The sequence below is a fragment of the Apium graveolens genome, chromosome 3 (genome assembly GCF_009905375.1).
Source record: "Apium graveolens cultivar Ventura chromosome 3, ASM990537v1, whole genome shotgun sequence".
In the NCBI taxonomy this organism is placed as follows: Eukaryota; Viridiplantae; Streptophyta; class Magnoliopsida; order Apiales; family Apiaceae; genus Apium; species Apium graveolens.
In genome coordinates, this window is record NC_133649.1 from 83,442,508 (window position 1) to 83,463,398 (window position 20,891).

At 34.9% G+C, this 20,891-nt stretch overlaps 1 protein-coding gene across 2 annotated transcripts; it reads right to left on the reverse strand.

The window, feature by feature from the left end:
* Positions 1-13,992: 13,992 nt before the first annotated feature.
* LOC141712532 (putative galactinol--sucrose galactosyltransferase 2) lies at positions 13,993-19,384 on the reverse strand. Of its 2 annotated transcripts, none has more exons than XM_074515501.1 (13): positions 18,783-19,383; positions 18,377-18,618; positions 18,104-18,194; positions 17,780-17,828; positions 17,592-17,683; positions 17,395-17,502; positions 17,179-17,301; positions 16,261-16,813; positions 15,846-15,913; positions 15,614-15,748; positions 15,247-15,464; positions 14,655-14,743; positions 13,993-14,561 (listed from the first exon to the last, which is right to left on the reverse strand). In XM_074515501.1, the coding sequence occupies exons 1-13, from the start codon at positions 18,974-18,976 to the stop codon at positions 14,223-14,225; spliced, it is 2,301 nt and encodes a 766-aa protein (XP_074371602.1). In that variant the 5' UTR covers positions 18,977-19,383; the 3' UTR covers positions 13,993-14,222. The 2 variants fall into 2 exon arrangements, with proteins under 2 accessions (XP_074371602.1, XP_074371603.1); XM_074515502.1 differs by having other exon boundaries at positions 14,341-14,527; positions 18,783-19,384.
* Positions 19,385-20,891: the final 1,507 nt, after the last annotated feature.

Sequence of the window (20,891 nt, forward strand, 5' to 3'; positions counted from 1 at the left end):
CCCTTGTGTGGAAACTAGGGTCTAGGCCTTCTTCTTCCTTGAAAAGGCTTTAATTGGTGAATGTGTGGCTTCAGTGTCCCTCCCTCTTTTGTTCTGTGTCCCTGGTTGGGGACTATTTTTAATAGTTACATCCTTTTGGGAGGATGCAACTAGGGATGTGTTAGACTCCTTTTGAACCACCACAGTCTTTTGAGAGACTGTGGCTTGGCTGGCTTGGGTACCACTCACCTCTCCCACCTTATCCTGGGGGGTTTCTTGATGTTCACCCCTCCCCTCACCACTCACACCTTGTTCACTCCCTTCAGGGTTTATGATAGTTGTTACAACTGTTGTCTTTTGAGAAACAACAGAGGTAGTTTTCTTTGACTTGAATTTTGAAACTTTAGTTTTGGTGGCTTTGGTAGGAACCTGTTTGGACAAAGACACAGATTCCATGGCCACACTAGAAGACAAAGAAACAATGGGGTTGGAGATAGTAGGAGTTATAGAAGTGTTTACCTCACTTACCTGTGGTGCATTCATGATTGGTAAATATACCAATGGCACCTGACTGTTGAGGTTCATTCTTAAAAGGTCTGCAAGGACCCTTTTCTCTTGTGCCCAGCATGGAGTTTATTATTCTCATTTGATATAACCAATCCTTCAGCAACATGGTTAGCCAATAACATAAAGAATCTAGCATAGTAGATGTTATGTGGTCTATTAGCTTTGTTACCTAATCTGGAACCTAATTCCAGCATGACACAGTTGCTAAAATTAAAGTACCTATCAGAAACTAGCATGTAAAGCATATTAACAAGAGATGAAGTTATGGCATCAAAGTTGCTAATCTTCCCAGAGAAAACCTTAATAAAGGCATCTCCAAGAAAACTCCATTCTTTCCTAAGGCCTTTCCTTCTAATGCTACCTAAACTAGCAGAATCAAAAGTATAGCCTATGGAATCTAACATAGCAGATACATCTTTATCAGTGTGTGGTGTCATGACATTATTCTCAGGCAACTTAAAGCAAGACTGTATATCATCACAGTTAATGCAATAATCCTTACCTTTGAGAGAGAAGGCAATAGTCATATCTGTGGAGTTGAACTCTGCAGTTGTCCAAATCTCCTCAATCACCTCACAGTAGATAGTTGGGGCTTCCAGCATTGCATAGCTCAGTTTGCAGTGTTTGATGAAGTCCATCATCTTGTGATAATCAGAATGGGCTTCATTCTTTTCAACCAAGGCTACGAAATTATTCTTTTCATAAACAAATCATGTTTGAGACATAATTTTGACTACTGGTGCCATTGTTGTGAGTAGAGGTTGCAGAATTACATTCCGCAACATCATTAACTAGAAAGTTTTAAAGCTTTATATTTTATTACTTAGTATTTTGATTTCTATTATTCTTTCATTCCGCATTACTGCAAATCAAACACTGTTATATATATCAAGTTAGAACATCTTTAAAATCTCAAAAAGTAGCTAGAATTACATTCAACCCCCCTTCTGTAATTCTTGTTGTATTATTTGGGAATAACAATTGGTATCAGAACAAGCTCTTGAAGTAAAAAGAGTGTAAAGATCACAACAATCAACAAAATGAACATAAAGGATGTTGGAGTGAAAATTCCATTTATGGACAAAGACAACTATCACCACTGAAAGGTGAAGATGCACCTACATCTTCTTCCTCAATATGAAGCTTATGTGGATTGTATTGAAAGAGGTCCTCATGTCCCTATGAGAGCTGCTACAGGAAATGAACCATCAGTTCCAAAACCTAGGCATGAATGGTCTGATCCTGATATTGAACAAGTCAGGAAAGATAAAAAGGCCATGAATATACTGTTCAATGGTATTGACAGTGATATGTTTGACAACATCATTAACTGTAAAACAGCCAAAGATGTTTGGGACACAATACAGATTATTTGTGATGGTACTGAGCAAGTAAGGGAGAACAAGCTGCAACTCTTGATTCAGAAATATGAGCATTTTCACTGTGAAAAAAGTGAGTCACTCACTGATATTTTCAGTAGGTTTCAAAAATTACTGAATTCTCTAAAACTACATGGAAGGGTCTATCAAACAAAAGACTTTAACCTTAAGTTCCTTAGATCTCTCCCAAAGAAGTGGAAGCCAATGACAGTCTTATTGAGAAATTCACAAGATTACAAGGAATTCACCTTGGAAATACTGTATGGCATCCTGAAAACCTATGAGCTTGAAATAGAGCAAGATGAAAAGATGGAGAAGGGAAGGAAGAAGGGAGGATCTATTGCACTAGTTGTTGAGTTAGAGATGGAGAATGAGATGAAGGCGGAAGCTGCTGAATCTTCATCAAAGGTCTGTGAAAGCAAGGGTAAAGGGCTGGTAGCTGAAAATGAAGAATAGTTGAGTCAAGATGAAATGGATGATATAGATGAGCATCTAGCATTCTTATCTAGGAGGTTTTCCAAGCTCAAATTTAAGAGGAATTTTGGAGCAGCCAAGGCAAATAGAAACATAGTTGATAAGTCAAAATTCAAGTATTTCAAATGTGGCTTAGCAGGGCATTTTGCCAGTGAGTGCAGAAAGCCTGATTCTGGTAAAAAGAAGTTTGAGCCTATTGAATATAAACAGAAATACCTTGAGTTGCTCAAGCAAAAGGAAAGGGCTTTCTTAACTCAGGAGAATGACTGGGCTGCAGATGGATTGGATGAAGATGAAGAAACAAACTATGTCAACCTTGCACTAATGGCCAAATCAGGTGAAACAGAAACCAGTTCATCAAGCAATCAGGTAATCACAACAAACCTAGCATATTTATCTAAAGCTGAGTGTAATGATGCCATAAATGATATGTCTACTGAATTATATCACCTGCGTGTTACACTTAAGTCTCTCACTAAATAAAATAGTAAAATTAAAAAGAACAATGTGTTTTTAAGTGAGAGGAACAATGTGCTAGAGACTCAATTCATTGAGTTTGAAAAATTGAAATTAGAATACAAGGTTGCTAAGGATGAACTGACAGAATCCTTAAAGAAAGAAGAGATTTTAAGGAAGCAGCTTGAGCGAGAACAGGAAGTAATTAAAGCATGAAAATCATCTAGAGATATTCATGCTCAAATTACTAAAGTTTAATTTATAGAATCCTTTTGTGATGTAGCCTGGAAAAAGAGCAAAGAGAAGCTTGATTCCAATCTGGTTGAAGGACTCTCTACAGATGTGGACTCGACGGATGATGAAAATTATCCGTCGGATTATCAAAAGGATTATCCGTCGCGAGACAAGGCGCCACATCCGTCGGTTGTGAGTAAACCAGTTAGTAAAGCTAAGTTAGTTAAATTGAATGAGAAATATGGATCAGTTTCTAAAAACTTTGTTCCAGGAGAATCTAGTCAAGTTAGAAAAGAAAAGAAAGCTAATGTTGGTCATATGTCTATCAAGCAATTGAATGACAGACTGGAAAAGATTGAGGTTAAAACAGAAACTAAAAAGAAAAACAATAGAAATGAGAAGGTAGAGATTAACAAATATAATAACTACACACCTGATAAATATGCACCAAGAAAAATCTGTGTTTAGTGTGGTAATGTTAATCATTTGTCTGTTAATTGCAAGCTTGCTATGCCTACTCCCATGTCTGCACCTCCTTCTTTTCCCAACATGACTGCCGTGCCTGCCATGCCTGCCATGCCTATAAATGCTATGCCTTTACAGAATATGAATGCACAATTTGCTAATATGCCATTTGCACCTAATCCTTATTATGCTGCATTTAGCATACCTCGAATGCCATTTAGCATGCCTTACTGGAAAAACATGTTTACAAATAGCATGCCTTTTCCTGTTAATCAAAATGTGCATGATAATTCTAGTTCATTGAATGGTTTCAAAGGTCCAACTCAAGTGACTAAGGATGAATCTGAAATGCCTAAGTCAAATGAGGTCAAACCTAAGAAACCAAAGAAAAAGGTTAACAAGGAAGGACCCAAGGAAACTTGGGTAGCAAAATCAACTTGATTTAATTTTGATGTGTGCAGTATAACAGAAATAATCTTTGGTATTTGGATAGTGGGTGCTTAAGGCACATAACTGGAGATTCTACCCTGCTCATTGGGTTCAAGGAAAGAGCTGGCCCAAGTATCACTTTTGAAGATGACAACAAGGGTTATACTGTGGGATATGGCATGATTTCAAAGGATAATGTCATCATTGAAGAGGTTCCCCTAGTGGATGGACTCAAGCATAATTTATTGAGTATCATCCAGCTTTGTGATAAGGACAACTCAGTCACTTTCAATTCAGAAGCCTGTGTCGTGACCAACATGAAGAGCAACAAAGTGGTTCTCACTGGAGTGAGAAAAGGAAATGTGTACTTAGCTGATTTCAACTCATCAAATGCAGAATCAGTAACTTGTCTTCTTAGTAAAGCAAGTCAAGATAAAAGTTGGTTATGGCATAAGAAGCTGTCCCATCTAAACTTCAAGACCATGAATGAACTAGTCAAGAAAGATTTGGTTAGAGGCATTCCTCAAGTGGAGTTTTCAAAGGATGGATTGTGTGATGCCTGCCAAAAAGGAAAGCAGATTAAAGCATTATTCAGAAAGAAGCTTGATTCAACAATTGAAGAACCTTTGCAACTGTTGTACATGGATTTGTTTGGACCAGTCAATGTGTTGTCCATCTCTAGGAAAAGATATTGCCTAGTAATTGTAGATGATTTCTCAAAGTTCTCTTGGACATATTTTCTAAAATCCAAAGATGAAGCTAGTGAAATCATCATCAATCACATAAGGCAAGTCAACAATCATCCTGACTTCAAAGTAAGAAGAATCAGGAGTGACAATGGAACTGAGTTCAAGAATTCTGTGATGAGATCATTTTTTGAAGATAATGGGATTATGCATGAGTTTTCTGCAACTAGAACTCCACAACAAAATAGAGTGGTGGAAAGGAAAAACATATCTCTTATTAAAGCTGCAAGAACAATGTTAGAAGAATCAAAGTTACCAACATATTTTTGGGCTGAAGTTGTAAATACTGCATGCTACACTCAAAATATTTCTTTGGTTAATCAAGCAAAATGTATGACACCCTACCAATTGTTCAAGAATAGGAAGCCAACATTAAACTTTCTACATGTCTTTGGCTGCAAATGCTATATCTTAAGGAATCAAACTGATCAACATGGAAAGTTTGATGCCAAAACAAATGAAGGAATTTTTGTTGGATATACTGTGGGAAGAACATATAGAGTCTACAATCTAAGAACCAACATTGTTATGGAATCTGTACATGTTGTGTTTGATGATAAAAATATTGAAGGACTACAAGATGGAGATTTCCATGAAAGCCTCAAATTTGATAATGTTGAGATGGTTAGTGATGACAGTGATGATGAAAGTGATCAAGAAATAGTGGCTAAGGATAATGCAGAAAAATCTACAACTAATGAAGCACATAATTCAACATCCGTCGAGTTACATAATGCTTCATCCGTCGGTAGACAATCTGCTTCATCCGTCGGTAGACAATCAGCTTCATCCGTCGGGATACAAAGTGCATCATCCGTGAGAACAATGAGAGAAGTTGCGAGTCAAAACAGATCACTTACGGAAAAAACCCCATCTTTAAGTCAAAGATCCATAAACTCAGGGGGAGTTTCTGATAATCAAAACTCTACTAATTATCAAGACAATAATGAGGCCTCTTCATCTAGAGCTAATCTACCACAATAGAGAAAATGGACTAGAGATCACCCTTTTGAGCTCATTATTGGTGATGCATCTTCTAGAGTTCAAACAAGGAAAGCAACTCAAGAAGAATGTCTATATAACAGCTTTCTTTCTAAGGAAGAACCAAAGAAAGTAGAAGAATCTCTGTTGGATCCTGATTGGGTTTTAGCTATGCAGGAAGAGCAAAACCAATTTAAAAGGAACAAGGTATGGAAGCTAGTACCCAAGCCTAAAGGAAAGAATCCAATTGACACCAAGTGGGTATTCAGAACCAAGATGCATGAAAATGACATAGTTGTCAGGAACAAAGCTATATTGGTTGCTAAGGGCTACTGTCAACAAGAAGGAATAGATTTTAATGAAACTTTTGCTCCTGTTGCTGAGTGAAAGAACATAACATTTAAAGATATGATTAATAGTATACTGATTAACTCTGGGTTGCCTAAATACATATGGGGAGAGGCTCTAAATACGGCGTCCCATATTTTGAATAAAGTCCCTCTGAAAACATGGATAAGACACCCTTGGCGTTATGGAAAGGCAGGATGACTAGTCTTAAGTATCTTCGTATGGGGGGTGCCTTGCTAAGGTGCTTGTTCCTGAACACAAGAGAAAGAAATTAGGTCCGAAAACTGTTGACTGTATCTTTCTGGGCTATCTTGAAACCACTACAGCTATGAGATTTTTGGTATTAAAATATGATATAGATGGTATAGTGGCAAACACGATAATTGAATTTTGAGATGCTACATTCTTTGAGGATGTCTACCCTATGAAGACTGGAATACCTGAAACGACTTCTGAGGAAGATCCTACTCACACATCAAGTTCTATTCCTGATCATGTGGAAAAATGACAAATGTGGGGGCGGAACCTAGTAGTAGCTCTACTCCCAAGGAAGTAGAGAAACCAAGGAAAAGTAAGTGTGCAAAGGTAGTTAAGGATTTTGGAGGTGATTTTATCACTTACAATGTCGAGGACGAACCTTTAACTTTCCGACAAACTATGGATTCTTCGGAGTCTAGGCATTGGAAGGGCGCTATGAAGAGTGAAATTGACTCTATTGTTTCTAATGGAACATGGGAGTTGGTTGATCTCCCTTCTGGGTATTCTACTATTGGGGGCAAATGGGTCTTTAAAAGGAATTTGAACCCTGACGGCTTTATAGATAAGTACAAAGCTAGACTGGTAGCTAAGGGTTTTAAGCAAAAGGAAGGAATTGATTACTTTGATACATACTCTCCGGTTGTAAGGATGGTAACAATACGAATGCTTATAGCATTGGCTTCCGTCCATGGTCTTATCATCCATTAGATGGATATAAAGACTGATTTTCTTCATGGTGAACTTGAAGATGAGATTTATATGGACCAACCTGAGGGATTTGTTGTATCTGGAAATGAAAGGAAAGTATGTAAGTTGATCAATTCCATCTATGGTTTAAAACAAGCTCCCAGGGATTGGCATAAAAAGTTTGATGAAACTGTATTGTTGTTCAGTTATATGATTAATGAAAGTGACAAGTGTGTCTACACCAAAGTTAAAGATAGTGAGTGTGTTATCTTGTGCCTATATGTGGATGATATCTTATTATTTCGAACCAATATTGAGATTATTAACGAGACAAAAGAATTCTTGAAAAGGCATTTTGAAATGAAGGATATGGGTGAGGCTAGTGTGATTCTTGGAATCAAATTGATTCAGTCGGCTGAGGGAATAACCTTGACTCAATCTTATTATATAGAGAAATCTATACTTGAGAAATATGGTTATTCACAGTATAGAATTGCTAGTACACCCTATGATCCTAAAGTTGCCCTTGTCAAGAATACTTCTAGAGTGCCTGTCTCTGTTAAGGTATTCTCAGATTTTGGGAGCTTGCAGTATCTTTCTAAATGTACTAGACCATATATTTCATATTCTGTGTCTAAGTTGGCTAGATATACAAGCTTTCCAAACAGAATACATTGGGATGCTCTTGATAGAGTACTTAGATATCTAAAAGGCACAATGTACTTTAGTTTACACTACAGGAGATTTCCTGGTGTGCTTGAAGGGTACAGTGATGCAAGTTGGATAACTAAGAAGTCTGGTTCCAATGGAGTGACTGGATAAGTGTTCACCTTGGCAGGTGGATCAATATCTTGGAAGTCAAGCAAACAGACTATAGTGACTCGATCTGCATTTGAGGCTGAGTTGTGTGCACTTGATGCCACGGGGACGGAGGCTGAATGGTTACACGGACTTATGTCTGCGATACCTGTAGTAAGCAGACCGCTTCCTGCTATTACTGTTCATTGTGATAGTCGAACAACTATCGACAAGATTATCAGTAAAAAGCAAAATGCTAAAATAAAGAGACACATCCAAGTTAGACTCAAGACTACAAGGGGTTTAGTGTCTAATAGGATTATAGCTGTAGAATTCATATGAACTCAGAATAATATAGCTGATCCTTTGACTAAAGGACTGGAACCTGCAGTGGTCCTCAAGTCAAGGTTGGGGATGGGACTGTCAACCCATCATAATTCATCAACAGTGGGAACCTAATACACATGAGAGGAGATCCCTCGAAGTGTATTCAATGTGCTAATAACAAGCTATAAGGATGAATTGGTATTACCTTTGCTACATAGATGATACTATTGTATCTGAGTCATTCCCCTGTAAACCTAGAAGGTACTGACACTGCTAGAAAAGTAAGAGTGTTAAAACTCTGAATGGGATCAAGTTATTTGACGAGATAAAAGCAGTATATCTCTGGAGATGCCCAACTAAGCAAATGTAATTGTGTGGTCACAATTAGAGGAAAGGGTTATTCCTTGAAACATTCGATGAACATGATCGAGACAAGACCATTAATGTCTCAAAGTCGTAGATTGGCACCATAGTCGTTGACTTGTCGTCGTCTATGGAACATGGTTATACTAAACGGATTAAGATTCAAGGTGAAACATTCCATCTGAATCTGGTAGCCATTGAAGTAAAGGACTTGGGAGGGTTCAAACCCGGAAGGGTACCTACTCTGAAAAACAAGTCATGATGAAAAAGCTGACCACATTTTTGTATGGATTTGTGGGGGATTGTTAGAAAAAATGGATTTTAGATCATAATTTTTATTATGTTCTTGATGATAATCCTAAAATCTAATAATTGGAAGTTGTTCCATGATATGTGAACTTAAACTTTTATATATGGATCTAAGTATTTTCTTAGTGAAATCCATAGAGAAATAGAGTTGAAACTAGTAGCTTGTAAAAGCTTGAAATGGAGAATGTGTCATTTGTCCCACATTGAAAATAAATAAAATGAGGATTTTATTTATTTGTGATTTAATTTTTTAATTAGAATTAATTTATCAGTCGGGCTGGGTTATTGATTCTGTTGGGCTTGGTCACTTTGAGTGAGCTGAGTCAGATTCAATGAATCTGGACATGTAACTGATAATATATATTCATAATTAAAAATATTAAAACTGATTTAATGTGTGGATTAAATACAAAAACTGTTATATTTTATTTAAATTCAAAATCAGCAGTTTTGATTTATGTATTAAATGAGCAATTTTGATTTATGTATTAAATGAGCAGTTTTAATTTCTGATATTAAAGTTTATTAAAGTCTATTAATGTCAGGGTGGTCACTTACACTTAGCCTCTACTATAAATAGAGGCCTAAGTTGTTGATGAAAAAAGACCATACCTACATTCTCTTCTTCTCTCTGCTTTCTCTTCTCTCCCAAACACTATTCTGTGAGCTGCTGATTTTTCCGGCGACTTAGGTGCTAGTCGAAGTTGGATTTGTTGTTGTTGTGAACATCAAGTTCGGAGCTATTTTATCTTGGAGGAGGCATTGCAAGCATCCCAACGCAACATGTGGGGGCAATTATCTCTTCAAGAGAAGTCAGGGCTTCGTGCAAAACCTGACGACTCAGCTGCTTAGTTTTCTTGTTGTATTGTACCTGTTGACTACCACTACTTTTCTGTTTTGTTTCACTGTGCTAAGGCTATGGTTACTAGTACGTTTTCTATTCTTTATTTGTTCTTACAGTTACTAATGTGCATGTTGTTTACCTACATGTTTTGTTTCGTTAATTGTTATCTTGGCCTCGGCTTGTTAAATATGTTATGTAACTTCTTCTATGTTGCTGTAATAGTCAATATTTCCAACACTTTGTTCTAATTTGGATATTGATTTCTTCATTGATCTAAAGTTAAAGGTATTCCTATCTATTCTCGTTTTATTAGTATCTGTTTTACATGGCGTTCATCATTGTTTTTATTGCTTTTACATCTAGCATGAGTAAGTAGTTTAATGCTAGGGCGCAAAGGGAAGCCATGTTTGCACCATGAATATGCTTTAATTTGATTAGTAGTTTAATGAGTAAAAAGTAATTCTAGTTGATATGTTTTAAATACTTAATCTTGTAATTGGCCAATATCATAGATTATTCGTATGCAATAGGGGTAATAGATCGGGAGATTTTACTCACTAGAGGCACACGTGCGATAGCAGAAATGAAAGTGAGAGCGGGAGCATCACTGGATTTCTGAAAATGTTAATTGTTGGGAAAGATTAACTTTTACTTTAATTACTTGACCCACTGAATTGCTATACTTTTATGATTAGCTTGGTGTAAACATGGTGAACCTGCATTGCCCTAAACCTTTAGTTAATTGATTTAAAAATATATTTAATTTGCATTAGTAAGTTATTTAAAAACCTTCAATATTCATTTTACCCTCGGTAATAATCCATAACAGTTAAATTGGAATTCTTAAAACTTAGTCTACTTGCGGATACAGCCTACACTTGCCACTTTGTACTAGCAACAAATACCGTGCGCTTGTGGTTAGATATAAAATAATACACCAGGATTCGAGATAGATAAATCCTCCTTCGCAACCAGTTCAACAATCTAAAGCCTTCTCTGCAACCAACTAACGAAAATTGAAAGTTAAGGTTCGAATTTTGGGTTCGACCTAATTGGATTCGACCTAATTGAAATTTTGGAATATCGGTTTAATCTAGGGGTTGTGACTTGTGAGTGAGTGGATTTAATTTGTAAGAGTATTTTCAACCGTCTCCTAGTTTGCTCTTATATATAATATAAATAATGTGACTCTTAGCAAGTCAATGCATAGATTTTCGTGTATAACTCCAACAATACTCCTTATCTTGGCTCCTAAGTTATATAATATTCATATTTGAAATTTTTCAATAACAAAAATTTGAATAGAAACATGTGTAAGTAAATGTTTTATTAATAAAAAATAAGTTAAGAGTTATCTAGTGACTCTTAAAATAGAGGAGAGAGAAAAGGCTCCTAAGAATTTAAGAGTCACTAGGAACATAGTTAGAACTTCATTTTTTTCCATACTTTTTATATATTGATTTAAGAGTTTGTTCAGAAAGTTTATTGGAGATATTCTAAGTGAATTTGGAAATGGAAAGTATGGTGATGGAAAGGATGGTGAGTGAGTTTGAGAAGGGGAGAATGAAATGGAAAGTATGATGAGCCAGGATGGGGAAACGAAATTGTCCGGGGGAAATGAAAATATTTGAAGGGGAAAATGAGAAAGTAAACTTGGAACTTTTACCGAGGGAAAAAGTATGGGAAAAAGAGTTTCGGGTATTGTTTAATTTTAAAAAAAAGTGCTTTAGACCATTTTCTTGTATCGCCACGTATTTTATACTCCCTCAATTTCATTTTAATAATCGTTTGATTTTTTGTACTCATTTTTAAATGTTTTGACTGCATATTTAAATAATATTTTTTTTTAATTTTTTTTCTGAATAAAAATGTATAATTTAACTTTAATTTATGAAAAAAATTAAAAATAATAACTTTTACTATCAATACATCTTGAGATGGGTAGAAAAATCAAAAAACAATTAAAATGAAATATGGCTGAGTATGAAAATATTCTGGCTCCTAGGAGAAAGTTCCGAAGGAATAGGTATGGTGTACACTGTACAGGATATGGCAGATTTAAGTTTACAGAAGACTATTTGTATGCGGCATGATGCTTTCGTAGATTTTAGTGCAGTTCCTTGAACCGTAAGTTGTCTTTCAAATATCGGTGTTTCCTAATCTTTGCATTTGCATATGTTAATTACAGACATAATGATCGACTTCAGGACTAGTTATTATAGGCACCATTATCATCGAAGTTGGTTTATTATCAATCTTATTGTCAGCGAATAATTTGACGAGTACGTAGTGTTTAATTACTAAATTATACAAGTGTGGATCATTTACGAGCTTACACGTGCTCATTGGTAGTTAAAACTGAAATGTATTCATTTTGCGAATACAGGGGAAGATGTTGTGATTGTTTTTGTTTTCTTATGTATAAAGTAATAAATTAATAATACTTCTTCGGTACAAAGAATGACTAAAATACATTATTTTTGAATTTCAACCTCCTAAAATACCCAAATACACGAAAATCGTCCAAAATATTCACAACATACATATTAAGGAATACGTATTCAAACTTCTAAAATTTAATAAAGAATATACATGTTAAACATGCGTATTTACTTTTGTTTTTATTAAAAATGGACATGTTCAATATGCATATCCATAAGAAAAACAAAATATGAATATGCAAAATACGTATTCTTTGTTAAATTTTGAAAATTTGAATACGCATCTTTCACATGCGTGTTCAGTCGGTAATTTGGGTGGAACATCCCGCCAAACAGTATTTTGGGCATTTTTTTCCTAAATATTGGGTATTTTGATTTTTCACCCGTACCATTTTTACAAGTTTTTTTAAAAAAACCTTATATTAAAGAAATATTAATTTGATAATGTCTTTTCATTTGTAGTTCTTATAAATGAATGAATATAGACTATAATATAAATCTCATTAATTGTAATACAACTTTCAAGAAATATAATTATAGAATAATATAAAAAATATTTGTATTTTAAATTAAAATTGGACATATATTATTATGAGTAAAAAATTATCTCAAAAAAGATTACTATTATGAGGAAGGAAGTACAAGTAATGCACAGTGCTACTTAGGGGTGTACACAGTTTGGCCAACCCGACCAATCCAAACCGAACCGACCCTATTTCGGCCGAACCAAACCGATTTTTTTAAACCCGATATATAGTTGGGTTGAAAAAATGTCAACCCGATTTAATTGGGTTGGATATGGTTTTCGATAATTTTAAACCAATCCAACCCAACCCAATTAAAATTTACATGTACATGCTAATAAATTAATCCAAAATTATGTTTAGGCCATTTACATAGATCCATATATCTCTAACTCTAAATATAACTTATAACCTCCGTGTTCATAGTTTATTTCGTAACAACAATAGATGTTTGATTAGTGTTATATTTTTTGCATTTATGATTCATTCCAATATATAAAGCATAAACAATATTATTAATACTTTTGATGTCGAAAATTAGATGTTTAAGACTATTCAATATGGAGGATTGTAATATTGTTTTGAACTATTTTCAAGTATTTTAAACTTTAAAACCTTATGTTTTATTATAATTTTTTATATTAATTTTGTATATTTAATAAACCGATCAAACCGATCCAAACCGAACCAAATCGAAGTATACAAATTGGTTTGGGTTACAAATTTAAACGGTTTAGGTTGGGTTGAAATTTAAAAAACCCGAATTAATTGGGTTGGGTTGCTAAATTCTCCCAATCCGCACAACCCGATCCGTGTATAGTGCTACTGTTTGAAGCTCAATGTGGTAGCCTCTTTGATGTGCAGTTCCGTGTCCGCCTCGATACTCTGGCAGTTTCTGTTCAGAGGTATTTCAGCTGATTTTGGTGAAAAAACCTAGTGACGTGGAATAAATTTTATAATTACAGTTTAGTTCTAATTTTCATCATAACGTAGAAAATATTTGGGCTTTGAGAGAAGTACAAAAATTAAATTTTAGAATTTTAAAATTAAAAACAAAAAAAATAGCAGCAAAAACCTACATTTTTGCCTTGAATAATCAGTTAAGGTGGTGCTTTATTTATTTATTTTAATTTTGCTAACATGGTGCTTCTTATTTATTTATGAGTTTAAAATCAATGATTGAAGTTTGACAATTGACCATCACTCAAATTATTTCACTGGTTTTAATTTGAGAACAGGAATGAACATGAGCGTAACGGAAAACTTGTTTGGCAGAACCAAACTTCAATGAAATTCAACAGTTAGCTAGCTAACTGTTTAAACAGTCATCTGTGAAACAAAAAATTAGTAACCTGCACAATAAATCTAGCTCTGAATCTCTTTTTAACACTACTGAATGACATGTTTATTTAGCACGATTAACATTACAGAGCAACAATCGCTAATCATCCACCAACAGGCTCTTGGCCAGCAAGACACCAGTGTGCATTCTCATTTGTGCAAGTATAAGCTACCACTTTCGATATTCGCATTCCACATATAATTTTATTAAAGTAGTCTGCATTCTTGTTTCTACAAGCTACTGCATTCAGCAGTTAATCTTATTGATTAATTTAAATACTAATTTCAATACGCCATCGATACATCTCCTCTTTGGGGACAGGAATAGTCAGGGTCACCAGTCCAGTAGCAGATTCATAGGTAAACTTAGTGTCCACATTTCCCACTGTGCATTTCAGAGGGTGTTGAGATGAATAAGCGCCAAACCGTCCGCATCCTCTAACCCTGAGTCCAATAACTGCAGCTGGTTTTTCCTCTGATGAGAGTTCATCATCGCAGAGCTCTGATTTTTTCTCTGAAGCAAGATTGACTTCGAACTCCTCTACAGCCCCGCTGGTGTTAAACATGTCAAGCAAACCTATTGCCGCAAAAGAAATGTTTGACGAAATTTCCTGGATAATAAGTATGATTACCAACTAAGAATTCACTTTTAAAAAATGGAGTTTCAAATTATAAGAAAAAATATTAGTTGTGTAGACACTTACTTGAAGAGGACAAAAGTGGAACAATTCATATTCCAGAACTTTGAGAGTAACTGGAATTGAAGAGCCTTTTGGTAACTGAGTTAGCACCCCTGAAAAATCAAACATGGAAGAACTTACACTTGAAAATTGCAGTTGAAACTCTAGACAATGAAATTATTTTAATTTTTAATACAAAAGGAGAAACTAGGGTAAGCCAAACCCTCTTTCATTTGATACCCAAGAAGAAAAAATGCACTGTAAGTTCTTAATTCTAAACTTGACTATGATTTTTAGTTCTAATCATCTCCTCAATAATTGTCTCTCTATCTATGCCAAATTTCTGCAAGGTGGTACTATCTATGACCATGTCAAATATGTGTTTTGAGAATCCGTAGCACTCTAGCATAGTAGATACCCCTCTTCTTTTGGTAACAAAAGGTCGTGGGTTATAAAATAGTTGAGGTTTTTAATTTTTTGTTTACTATAGTTAATGGGATATGCATACACTTTTATCTAGTACATGCGGATGCAGTACCATTTCTAAAAGAAATGGTACTGGGTTCTTGCATTCAATAAAATGTGATCACATCCCCAAATTAACTTGCATGTTTACCTGATCTATGAGCATATATTACTGCTTTCCCATTCCAGTATGGACCTGCAACTTGATCTACGCAGTCAATATCATTTACTTTTACTGTAGTAGTGAGGGTTTCCGGAGAGCCGTCATGGATATGGATCTTCTTTACCACCTTGCACCAACCTGCCCCTTGACAGTTAAACACACCCACCACACCACTGCACTTGTTTACATTCCAAATTTTAAGCAAGCTGTGAAACATTCGAAGCAAGATGTTGTCTAATTAGCTTATGCGTTACAAATGCTGGAAACATACAGCTCTTACAAATCCAATTCACTTTTACTAACTACGAATATATGAGCGAGTTTAATTATATTTCTTGACAATAGAAATGGCAACCTTTTTCCATCTCTAGCTGGATCAGTGAAAAGGCAATCACATGTCGGTCTGCCAGGCAATTGGGCACGCAGCAGTGATCCATCAGGAAGTACCAATTTTTTAAGAATATCAAAGTTGTGGTTGCCAGGCTTGTCACTTAAGAATCAAAACAGACAAAACACATTAAACTTCAGTTGCAGAGGTCTAAAAACCCTCAAAAAATATATCAAGTCTAAGTCCTAGGTAAATTTACCTCACATATATTGGACAACCTCCAACTGATCGAGCTGCAGCATGATAATCAGCAGCTGGATGAAGACTCTGCAATTTACATATTTTTTCAATTTCTTTTTCCAAACTACTAGCCTCTTAGTCAGATAAATCCTGATTAGGACAGTCCATCATGTGACGTATAGTTATTACATATTCACATGATAGTTTCAGTTTACTAGATCTTAAAGCCAGGTGAAATTTGCTAAACCAAATAATTTAACTACTTCTCATTCTTCACAAAATATTCACCTTAAGCCAATTGGTCTTAATGATATCATATATGTATAAGCAAGTGGGTGTGGGTGTCTATACAAAAACTACAAGTCCTGCAAATGATTCTCTCGTACTAGAAAGCTTTTCTATAAAGTCTCAATATCATAATGCAGATTACTTACATGGAACATATCCCAATCAGGTTGCATAAATTCTCCAAGGAACAGGGAGTTGTAAGCCACTGAGGAAATGTGTATAGCATGAGAAGCAGGATCTCGAGGGCAGAAGTCATCAGAAGCTCTGACAACAGCAAGTTTCCTGGCACTATACAGTCCGTCAGTATTGTGGCTCATATAAGAAATGCATCCGTTATCGGGGAAGTTTTCTGCAATAGAGGCTTCAAGTGCCTGGATATAGCTGCGCGTAAGAGAAACTCTTCCCCCAAAACCAGCACCAAGAGTCTCAATAATGGTCTGGACATCCACTTTCACTCCATCTACTCCACATGAAGCTAGATAAGAATGAAGATCACTGAAGAAATTATATATTTTCTTCGGATGAACTAGACCCAAGCCTTGCACAAAAAGACCGTCCATGGCAATGTCAGGTTGGAATTCTAGTACACCTGGAGACTGAACAGGGTATGCCATAGCACTGTCATACTGATCTATGCCAGCAGCATTTGGTTTAACTCCACCCCAATATCCTGTTATAGCATGCCACATATAAACAAACCTATACCAAATGAAAAATGAAATATAACAATTTTCAGTATGTGAAGGAAAAAAATCATCTCTTCTGGATTATTATACTCTACAAATTTCAAGTGGAGGAGTCAAGAAAAGGCCAGGAAACAAATTTCAGACTATTAAATGAAATTTAAAGTCTGAATCTGATAAAGAACTTTGCATTGCTAATATAATATTTTCTATTTAATATGTGATCAGTGGGATACTATATCTACCCAACCTCTCATAGCTAATGCAACAAAATAATCCAAAAAACGGTTTAAAAGTAAGGAAAAATGATACAAGGTCAGTTCCATAAAAGTTTGGAAAAAGAGATAAAAGCAGCCAGTCTAGCAAAACAAATAAACATACTTCACATTGTGACGTTTCTTCGCATCATTCACAAGGATCTGCAAGCCTGGGGGTTGGTTGTCAGTTTTTTCTTTATTTTGAAATTTTACATTCTCTCTTATTCCTGTCAACCTGCTTGCAAACCTGTAATTTCAATCAAGACCGATATTATTCCTATCAACCTGCTTGCAAACCTGTAATTTCGTGATACAAAGAGTTATATCTCTTGTGACTTACTGCGTGCCTTCTTGCACAACACAATCGCTGCCCTTATTATCGGTACCAATCTGTTGCCATCCATCATCAATAATTAAGAAACGAGGTGATATTCCTCCTTCAGAGAAACTGTAGTATCAAAACACTAAGGTATAGTTGCCTTTATCTTTCAAAAATTAGAATAGGAAAAAGAGGTTTTAGGTTCGTTTTCTATGTACCTTTTAAGCCCATCTTTGACACCTTCGGCTGTGACACTGGTGTAGAATGCATCCCATGTACACCAGCCAAACCAGTCTAGGAATGCAGGCAACTGCACAATTTAAAAAAGATAACCAAGTACAAAACTCTAATTATAGAGCCTTGATAGAGTTACTCGGTGTAAAGCAAATGCAAAGAATTCCCTGACCTTTTTCTTCTCACGGTGACAAAACGTTTTCAAGTGTTTTTCAACAGTTCTGTTAAACAATTGAGAATTTTAGTGACAGGAATAGGATCATAATTTGACAAATTTCAAAGCTCTAAACTCATGTATATTATTTAAATATAGTAAGAAGCCGAAAAGGCAAAAACAAAAGTATTTCAATTTTGTAAACATTAAAAAATCCTTTAATATACCGTTGCTCACCTTAATTAGTAGAATTTTTTCCAGATATTTATAATTTATGTTCTTGCGCTATCACAGGGCAAACACTAGGAAACTATTGAACATTTAGACAAGGTCTGTACTTACTTTACACCCTGGTTGATGACTTCAAAGGGATTTGTCCCAGCATGCACGTATACAAGGAAATTCCCTTGGTTGGTTTTAACAGCATCATCTCCTACAAATTCAGAACGCACATTTAAAATATTCTCGGTGCAGTTCATTTCAATAAAGGTCTACAAACTTCACCTTCAATATCTCGGACTGGAAATAGATATATAATTGGATCGACATTCAAGGTTTGCCAATCTGTAATTATGTAGTGAGCAAAATTGAGCTTGAGCAATCTAGAAAACTCACCACTTTCGAGGCAAATCTCAAGTTCGTTTCTATCGTTGCCCTGGAGAACAGCGCGGAACTGGCCTTCAAGAAGTGGCAGAAAAACAGTGTAAATAGTTTGTGTTTCAGATTCTCCTTCATTGATCTCTTTACTCTCAACAAGCATAAATTGAGTCTCCAATGGAATATCCTTGCCACATGATCCCATTCTCTGGGTCATCCACCATAACTTGAAGCGAAAACAACATATGAATCGATGCCCCCTATTAGATGATCAAATGAATATAATCGTGTTTTGTTCAACAATAATTTGTTATCATTAGATACTCAAAAGCACCGAGAACTCAATTGCTTCGTTAAGAATATTTCATATGCATCCTATTTAACAATTGAGAAAAAATATGAGACTTAAATAGTTAGTCCTTACTCGAAGACGCCTAGTGGAAAGATATGAAAGCTTTTGGTAGTTGGAGCAGTAGCACCAATGAATGCACCAGCTGCCACCAGTCCTGCGCCTGATCCTGGAGTCAACACAATATTCTCAGGCACTGCCTTTAATATTGCTTTTCCACGGATAACTAGGTTACCATCATTGATGGAAATTGTATGCGTGATTGTCATGTTTAAGTTATGAGCTACAATCAGTGCACAAAACAATGAGAAATAATATGCACAGTTAATCCAGCAGCTGCAAAGAGAGTAGGGTACCAGAACACTGAAACTATTAGAAACAGCAAAGAACACAATTATACTTCATCGAAGGAACCAGTATAAATCACGTATAATATATCTTAACCAAGTAATAATATGCAAGCTCTAAGTGTGAATCCATGTCGAACAATCTCATCTTTCTTTTTACAGTATAATATATGTGCATCGAACATCAGCACCCCTAGGAATGAATCCAGATACTTCCTAGTACTGAGTCCCGTCTAAACTATATGATCACTCTGAGCTAAATAAAAAATTAGGTGTAAAAAAATATACGCTAGTAAGATATTTTATATACCAACTTTTTATTAAAATGAATCATAAAAACAACAAGTGCTGTAAGATAAGTTGTAGCGGGACAAGTTGCTTACATAATACCTCTTGATATTATAACTTTAGATTAGAGGGTTCTACTCGCAAACCTATTTATTTAACTTAAATATTTATTTCATTTACAGCTTGAGTATTAAAATAATATTAAAACTGCCCTATGGTTAGAGCTATTTCAATACCAATTTTGTTACCTGATTAAAAATATTATTTAAAATATATATTTTCCTTTTCTCAAATCATACAGATCGGAAAATTCGGAAACCGAATTCACATAGGAACGATTGAAGGTTCAGCCCCGAATTGAAGTCCGCCCACAATATCAGCTTTATTAAGTCAACAAAAAGTTGTATAATATAAATATATTAAGAAAATAATGTTTTAATCATCATTACAATTATAAATGAAGTGAGGTTGGCACTTCTGCGTTAAACTTGCTCAAATGACAAATAGTATCGTCAATCTCAACTCAGTAAATATAAACAATCTTATTGATTTCGTGTACGTTGGAATAAATGCGCTGGCATCTCCTTGTTTTTCCACGTAGCGTTTAATATGACTATGAAGAAAACTTTGGCATCAGCCACAACTTGGTCACAATAGTCGGAGAGTAGTGTAAGCATGTTTGTCCATATTATAGTTATAGTCTTATAGATAGATGGAGTGAACTGAAAAATGCTTTACTAAATTTACAGAAGGTAGGAATCAAACGGGATGCTGCAAATAATACTAGAACACAAAAGAAATACATAAATATGTAAGGGCATAATGTATGTACGTACTCGCATGGGTGATATACTATTTTTTATTGTGAATGCTTTTATAATTACATATTTATTTAAAGAATTAAGTACTCAACGTAACTTTCATAAATACATACTTACACAAAATTTTAATATTACTGAATATTAAAATTTTAACTAATTAATTTTAATAATTACACAGGATTTTTTTATTAGGTTTGGATAGAAAATTAAATTGATTCAGTTTCAAGCTACTTTTAACGGTTTCTGATTCGATTTTTTCTCAACCGCATCTTTAAAAAGACAGTATACTGTGAAATTTTCGGATCCAATTTATAAACAATACTTGCAGAGATTAGAGTTGCAGAGAGCCCAGCAACGAGGTGAAAAAAATGAGTATTTAGCATAGTAATATTATCTTAAGCATAAACATGCATGAATAAATAAAATAGAGAAATGAGGCCACGGGAAGAAAGCATCTAACACCCGCGTGTTATCTACAAGAAAAAAGTAGAGAAATGTGGCAAAAAAAAACATTTACCAACAAGTTTTGTGCTTCTTCGGGAGTTCTTTTAAACATCGCCTAGAATCTCAACAAATTAAAATACCCGTTTGGCGAACTATAAATATTGTGATTTTTAACTTGTATAAATGTTATACAAATGATAGTTTATTAATATTTATAAGTTATATATTGTTTAGAAATGTAATTATAAATCAGTAAGTTTTATTTTAAATTAAAAAAATTATTA

Excerpts from the sequence above, each read along its gene's own strand:
- LOC141712532 (XM_074515501.1), bottom strand. The coding sequence starts at position 18,976 with ATGACAATCACGCATACAATTTCCATCAATGATGGTAACCTAGTTATC. Across the intron at positions 17,503-17,591 it reads GTCAAAGATGGGCTTAAAAG|TTTCTCTGAAGGAGGAATAT; the intron begins GTACATAGAAAA and ends TTGATACTACAG. Across the intron at positions 15,465-15,613 it reads CCAGCTAGAGATGGAAAAAG|CTTGCTTAAAATTTGGAATG; the intron begins GTTGCCATTTCT and ends AATGTTTCACAG.